This window comes from Ictalurus punctatus, chromosome 8 (genome assembly GCF_001660625.3).
Source record: "Ictalurus punctatus breed USDA103 chromosome 8, Coco_2.0, whole genome shotgun sequence".
NCBI classification, from domain to species: domain Eukaryota; kingdom Metazoa; phylum Chordata; class Actinopteri; order Siluriformes; family Ictaluridae; genus Ictalurus; species Ictalurus punctatus.
This window is the reverse complement of record NC_030423.2, coordinates 19,128,214-19,136,402: the sequence shown is the minus strand read 5'-3', so window position 1 is coordinate 19,136,402 and position 8,189 is coordinate 19,128,214. Positions and strand designations below refer to the sequence as shown.

The 8,189-nt window shown below is 40.9% G+C and overlaps 1 protein-coding gene across 1 annotated transcript in view; it reads left to right on the top strand.

Annotated features, from left to right (window-relative positions):
• The window catches only part of nav2b (neuron navigator 2b), a 106,746-nt gene that overhangs the window by 69,124 nt on the left and 29,433 nt on the right, over window positions 1-8,189 (top strand). The window contains exons 12-14 of the mRNA XM_053682374.1: window positions 2,157-2,286; window positions 6,108-6,405; window positions 6,944-7,535. Coding sequence (XP_053538349.1) covers window positions 2,157-2,286; window positions 6,108-6,405; window positions 6,944-7,535 — 1,020 coding nt within the window. The remainder of the gene's footprint in view (window positions 1-2,156; window positions 2,287-6,107; window positions 6,406-6,943; window positions 7,536-8,189) is intronic.

The window sequence follows — 8,189 nt, the reverse complement described above, 5'->3', positions numbered from 1 at the left end:
TTGTGCTTGAAAACCTCTGACTAATGGACAGGATTAGCAGCTAGCACAGCTGTTGACATAAGCTAGCATTGTTATACGTTTAACCGCTTCAGTGGCTAGATAACCAGCGTGTTCTTCACGCTAGCATGTGCAGCTACTAATTCACACCTTTTACTGGCTCTCACAGTGGTAGTGAGTCTTTATACAGTATATGGTGAACTTTACAATGCTCTGTCTTACAAGAAATGCTTTCGAAATTGTTGACTTGTCTGATGAATTGTGTGTATAACTTATAGAGACTCATAACTAGAGATGTCCGAAATGACATCTTTTCAAAATGGATTAGTCAGTGGATTGCCCAAACAATTTATTTACATGATGGAGATCCAGTATAGCTGTATATTACACGGTAGGATAAGAGCCATGTCACATGATACCGGTCTAACATGTTCCTCTTGTATACCCAGCCCACTTTTTAACAATAAAAAACAATAATTAAAATCATTTGTACCACATTGCTTTGGAATTCCTGATTTTGATTGGTCAGAGGGTGTTAATTAATTATATAAAACTGCAGCCCTGGCAATACTGGCTGACGCAGAGTAATTTGAGTAATTATTATCCTGAACGATTTCAGATGTTCTTTTAGGGTCCATGCAAAAAAAATAAAAATAAAAATATCCTCATGCTAGTAAAAGTAGATCAAAGTTTAAGAATATCATAAAACTCTGTTAGGGTGGAGGTTGAAGTTGGTACGATTTTATTATTTTAATTAGTGCTCATTTAAGTGTTTAGTTCTGTTTATACACACACTTTCTTTATCGATAATATTCAGTGGTGGCTTGACTGGTAAGGCTCTGGGTTACTGATCAGAAGGTCGGGGGTTTAAGTCCCAGCACTGCCAAGCTGCCACTGTTGGGACCTTGAGCAAGGCCCTTAACCTCTCTGCTCCAGGGGCGCTGTATCATGCTCTGACCCCAGCTTCGTAACATGCTGGGATATGCGAAAAACATAATTTCACTGTGTTGTAATGTATATGTGACTAATAAAGACTCATTATCATTATAATTAAGCTACCCTAACAGAATATTGCATTGCAGGTAGCATTGCTGCCTCACAGCTCTTGGCTCCCCGGTTCGATCCTGAGCTTGGGTTACTGACTGTGTTGGGTTTCTGTGCATGTATTCACCCTGTACCTATGTGTGTTTCGTCTGGGTTCTCTTGCTTCCTACCACCTCTGCAAAACAAGGCAGTATGTGTATTGGCTGCTTTAAATTGCCTCTAGATGTACCGTAGATGAGAGTGTGAATGTATGTGTGTGTGCATGGTGCCATGTGATAGACTAGCAGTTAGTACTATCCAGTGTGCATTCCCACCTCAGACCCAGTGTTCCTGGGATACGCTCTACAGTACTGACCAGGATAAAGCGTTTATTGAAGATGAATGAATAAATGAATTGTCTGAAACTTCTGAAATGCACACACACAAAAAAACCCTCACTAGTTATCAGCATTAAACAGCTGTTTAACAGTCCTGGAGTATGCCTGTTCTACATATTTTATTGCTTCCTCTGCTCTAACACAACCAATTAATTGTAATTATCAGCTAATTACAAATCCCAGAATCTAATGTGAGTGTGAGTATGAGAGTATGGAAAACAATAAACAAACAAAATGTACAGGACAGGGGTTTAAGTTGGATCAGGGTTGGAGACAATTAACTGAATTAACTGATCTTTCATACAGCAGATTTATATATAGGCTATATTAAATCAGGACTTAACGTGGACCATTCTTATCTGCCTGCATCTGTCAGAGTGAATATAAGCTTTCATATGGAACAGAAACAGCACCTGTCCTGTTTGACAAGAGCTGAGGACTTTGCTGAACATTTTACTGGATCCTGACAGGCTGGGTCTTGTTTAAAAAAAAAAAGGTTGTGTTGAGTTAAATGAATGGTTTTAGAAGGATAAAAACAGGTCTAATGTCACAAGTATGTAGAAATGCAAGTAGTAGTTTCCCTTAAGCAGACTGCAGAAGCAATAACATTTTCATCTCCTGTGAATTTGTGAGTCACATTTACTGCTCATAAAAACAGCATGTAAACAATATTATTGTTAAATAACTGAATTTTTATTGATTAATTTCTGCATTTTTTTTTCTCTCTTTCTCTCCAAGCTGGGACGACAGCAGTTCAGTCAGCAGTGGGATCAGCGACGCTCTAGACACAGATGAACTCAACACCAGCTCGTCTCTCAGCTCCTACGTCAACACTCCATCTGCTCCACGCAGGGACATAGAAGAGCAGGTTAGTGATGGACAAAACTGAGTATCACACCCTGGCCAATCATTCTAAAAATCTCAAGTGGTTCTACTATACCTAGACCTCGATCTAATACTCAAAGACCAGATGGTCCACATTTTATTCTGTACCTGCTCCGCACACACATACACACACACCTGTGCTAGATAACACACCTGGGCTGGACTAGCTGTGACTTACAGAGGACTGAATTAAAGGCTTGATAGCTGCAGAAAAGTCATTACCTCAGCATTTTTAGTGAAGACAGAATACCAAATAGAAGGGGTCAAAGTGAGTTCCAGCACCATCTTGCAGGAATATGGGCTTTGATTTGTGTCAAAAGCATCAAATATCAAAATTTTTAGGACGTAATTATGCTGTGTAGCTCGCCTTTTTTTAATTGATAACTCACTGGTGCCTAACTGGCATATGACCAGATGTCCTCTTTTCCCAGACACGTCCTCTTTATATGCACCCATCTGGTACATATAATACATGTAATACAGCAAAGGAAATAACACAGCACAGACATCACATCATGCTGGATCAACTGTCTAAGCCTGAATGTACATGAATTGTAATAGGAAACAGACTGCTGTTGTTGTCACTTAGAGTTCATAAACTATAGGCTGAAAGAAAACAGAAGATTTGGACCATTGAAAATCCTACTCCTGGACAATTTAACTCCACGTTCAATTGCCAACCAAGGTTACCCCAAACCTCAGAAGGCAGGGTAACAGCGGAGGTAGTTTCTGATCACTAAAACCAAAGTGGAGCCCACTGTAAACAAAGACTGATTTTATTTTTCACAAGTCACGCTTTTTTTGTTCATTTTCCATTCAGCTTAATCACTGTAATTGCCCACTAGTTAGTTTTCACCATCACACAGCAGCCTCTAAGTTGGGATGGTCAAGGGTAATACAGTATGTGCTTCCTCCAAGACATGTAAAGCAAAAGTTAGAATGCAACACAATGCTATAGTACATAACTGCTCAATAGGCTTTTCGGAGAACGCTAACAAATCTATTGTTTATGCATAAGTATACATACATATTCTGTATGCACCCTGGAAAGAGGAATGCCCATACTGAGAGTAGGGACAATCACAGATGGCGATCATCTGGATTCAAACTCACTGTAGGGCGAACGTTCAAAAATCCAGCTTGGTCTGATCGACTTCCAGCTGGAAACGTTCAGGCTGAGTTGGTCAAACTGGATAATTAAAAGAGATCATTAGTAACTGGATAATTAGAAAAGATCATTCTAAATTATCTCTACTAATGCAACTTCATAGACCAGTTGTTGTTTAAAATAAATAAATAAATAAAGCACAACAGTAATTCTAAACATTTATCCAAGTAATGAGGAAGCTGGAAAATTACTTACCAGCTGGCAAGGATGGTCGACCAGCATGACCAGCTCAGTCTGTGTTTTGGCAGCTGTTAGCTGGTCAGATCATGCAGGCCCATTAGAACATTGCTCCACCATGTTTTCCTTTTAAGGTCATTTTTCAAGTTTCAATGCATTTTTGATACCCAGTTCACTTTTTTGTTTCTGTCCCGAGTTCACCTGGAGTACATCAACTAGTCATTTGTGTGGTGTTTGTAAATGGGTTTGCTCTTTCAGTCAGCTCTTTTGGGTGAACCATGAGAGCTAACTCACATATAACTGTTCCTCAGTGGTGGAATGAACTTCCAACCTCAATCCGGACCGCAGAATCTCTCACCATCTTCAAAAAACAGCTAAAGACCCACCTCTTCCGTGAACATCTAACCAACCCATAAAAAAATAAAAATAAAAAAAAAATTTCTCTGGCTCTTACACCTCTACTCTGCGCGCTTTGCTTCTTCTGGAACTCAATTAATGGATCTTGTATGGTAGCACTACTTGTATTGTTCTCTGCTTGATATATCGCTTTGCTTGCATTTTCTCATTTGTAAGTCGCTTTGGATAAAAGCATCTGCTAAATGAATAAATGTAAATGTAAATGTAATATATGAACCTTGAACCTTCATTAGCATGACTGGTGAGCTGGGTGTTTGATTCTCTGCAGCATGACACGAAGGTTAAAGATGCATTTCTATGTAATCAGTGTATTAGGTGAGGTGATCGGTTATCTGGCTAACGATATCAATCATAGTTAGGCCAAAAAAAAAAACAATCACTGTTCATAATATTGTCTACTTTGTGATACGGTCTTGAAAGAAAATGCCAATGAGCCATTGAGGAGCCAAAATTGCCAGCTTTTATCAGTGAGCTGAGCCAAAGGATCTGACTCACTGAAAAGAGCCAGAATTCCCATCACCAACATTAACAACAATTGAAGGCAAATAAACCACAAATCTGGACTCTTTGGTTTCATTCGCCTAAGGAGTCCCAATGAAATCACATGTGGTCTCAGCTTCCATCTGCTTACTGCTGGTTTTAGTTATCTCGGATTGGTCATCAGTGGAAACTTGATTTGGGTTTAGGGACATGATAGGCATCGTAAACCTTTAACTGTTCTCACTTTAATCTTTGAATTTAATCACTGTTTGTTATTACATACAGAACACACCTGGCTTTGATCTCCTCAGAGCTGCTCTGGTGGAGGTTTGATGGTGGTGCTACTTAGTGGATTAAACGTTGGTGGGCTCTTATCAGCAACTGTGTCTGGTACATGTGCTGACTTTTTTTTTAGCATGATTCATCTGACTGGCTTACCTGCTTCCATTATGAGGTCTGGGCAGGTCAGCATATGCGGGGCTAACTGGCTGGTGCAGTGGAGACAAGCACAATCCATCTGTGTGATGTTGTTGCATCAGGGACTTGTACCGCTGGCCTTGTTGTGGACTGGTTTGTTAGTTAAATAGTCACAAATCCACATGTTTAGTAGGATAGCTAGTTATATATATTTGACACAGAGAATGTCAATGTTATCTACAGCCACTGGTCTTGATTATGCTGTCTACAAAATGCTTGACTGTGATGAACCTCTGTCCTTATAATGCAGAAATGCCTGTAACACACCTTTTCCGATCAGAAAGAAGACAGACACCTCCATGTTTAGATTTTCCTGGCATCACGGTCTCAGGTGTTGCTCTGAGTGCCAGCATACTGTATGATTTAAAACTCAAACACTTGCAAACCTAGATGCAAGCCAAAAATCTTTCACCTCTCACCTCCAAATTTCTCTCTCTCTACTCCTCTTTCACTCTTCTTCCATTTTCTTTCATATTTTCTCTCACTCTTGTTCTCTCTCTCTCTCTCTCTCTCTCTCTCTCTCTCTCTCTCTCTCTCTCTCTATCTAGCTATCTATCTCTCTATCAGTTCCCTTGCATTCCCTCATTCCTTCCCAATGAGCCAGAGTTTGAATTTATTATAAGCTAGTGTTGAGATAACAGTGTTTTGGATTTGGCCTGATAACAACTGGAGGCCATTAAAATTCTTTCCCTGGCAATGATGTTTTATGAGTATTTTCAGTAGCAGTTGAACAATGACCTGCTCTGAGGCAGGATGATGTAATCTTGGCCAGGTCTGAAGAAGTGCTGAGATATAGCGGCACTGTTTATTTGACAAGCCATGTAAGGGGTCTGGGAGCTCCCGCTTTGCTTTGCACCACATCATCTAAACCTGCAATGACATTTGATCATGTTGATGCAAGACACAAATTACCCGTTACTGCTAATATCCGGCTAAAAACACTGCTCTCATGACTCATTTCTAATGTGCTGATGGAATAAATCACTTCCTCACCTCCAGCAGATATTTTTAAGCTGTTGTTCTATAGTAGTTTGGCTAAGGAAAATGATCTTTGGAAATTCTCATAGATTTTTATTCCTGATCAGCTCCAGACAGACGCAGAGAAGCGTTCTGCCATTGGATGCAGCTCCACCTGGAACGACGACCTCAGGCGCCCAGACGGCTGTTCGGACCCAGGCGTTCAGATGGAGTCCAGCTCAAAGTGGTGCAATCCATCTGATTTCTCAGATGAATCAGAGCGCAGTTTGACCGGGCGCAAACCGCATACCATATCTCAAACAGGTTCTTGGAGGCGAGGCATGAGCGCCCAACTGGGTATCACCTGTCCAAGGACTAAGACTCCGACTCCAACGAACTGCAGCCCACTGAAAATCCACAGTAATGGTATGTTCAACAAAACATAAAACAATGGCTAGCAGATGACATAGATGCTTGGGGTAAAAGCAAAATAGTAGCAAGAAGCTAAAATAATTATGAAATAAATCATTTTGAGCTGTCTCAAGCATTTGTAAAACATTCAGTTTATGGGAGTAGATAAGAAATAATTTGAAAGATATTTAATGGGCAAAAACAGTTAGCAAAGGATTAGGCTTGATATGCTTTTTTTCTTTAAGACAAGTAGTCTGACAGTGTCAAGTCTGTTTTTTTGTTATTAAATTACATTCTAGAAGTAAAAATACAAGCCTTCATGTGAGGTATTACCTAGCAGACAAGAGCTTCCCACATCGATACCCATCTGATCTGACGATATAATACTTACATTGTTTAACGTGTGGCAGTTGCAGCATGCATACGATAGGTTTGTCAGCATCAGTGAAGTGTGAAGCCCATAGGTCCAGGCATATTCCAACTCAGTTCATGCTACCATGATCTGTTAATGGGAAAACACAGCTCATAGCCTGTGATGTTTATCTCCTTGCAGGCAAAACAGACGATGCTAAAGTGTCAGAGAAAACTCGTTTCTCACCACAGATACCTACATATGAAAGCAAGAAACTGAGCTCAAGCTCCAGCTCCCACACACCCACCAACACATTCGGCTTCAAGAAAACCTCCAGTGGAGCAACAGTAACTGCCAGCGGTGCTGTCATTACAACTGGCTCTGCCACTATGGGGAAGCTCCCTAAGTCGATTGGCTTTGGCTCATCGCGTCTAGTGGGCAAGCAAACTAGTGTCGATGACGGGTACCTTCCACCGAGTACTCGAACCACCCTCCAGTACCGGAGTCTGCCTCGGCCTAGTCGTTCCAACAGCAGCATGGGCACCACCCGTGGTACCAGTCGCTCCATCGATGCTAGCCCCATTAGCAAAGGCACAGCCACGCTACCCAACCCAAAGAGCCGCAGCCTGGCCAGAGCCAGTGCCAACCAGACAGACCGGGAGAAGGGAGTGTTCTCGGACACGGACAGCCTAGCTTTGGGACTACTAAATAAAGCCACTGGTGGTGCTCAGTGCCAGCCAGGTAGACAGGCAGGAGGGAAGAGCTCGGATATGTCATCTCCTACTTTGCGCAGGTGAGTCTTTTCCTCACAAATATGCTTCTCATATTAAACTAGCAATTCCAAAAACTTAAAATGTCAGTGGTTCTTAAGCACAGGTTATCACTAAATTAGTTGGCACTAATTATGTTGCACATCTGCAGTTACATAATGAATGTCAAACTCCAATTCTGAAGACAAAGGCAAAAAAAATTAAAATTCTCTTGATTCAACTGCTATCACTTGATGAGTTTATAAGGTGTAAACAATGGCACATAAACTGTACAATCCTGGGGCTTCTAGATTCTTAGAAAATCAGATTGCTCAAGGTTTCATTGGATAGTTAGGGTTCCCAGCTTCCTAAACAGATTATATTTGGAACACTCTCTGAAGGGAAAACCCTCTGTTGTAGGGTTCTATGACAAAGCCGAGTGAAGCCCTTAGGGTCCTAGATTTAATCTTTAGTTATTTGACATCACCTTTAATAAGTTGCTTTGGTCCAAAGGCTTGAAAAGCATCCTGAGTTCACCGTCTTCCACTTAAAAGTCAGTATTCACCACTACTTTACCCTACTAGACATTTACTATCAGTTTGAATGAAAGTCTGATCATACCACCAACCGTAATATTCAAAGGCCATAAAAAGCACTGTCCAAATCATATGAACCAGTAGGGTGGAAAACTCTAAGGT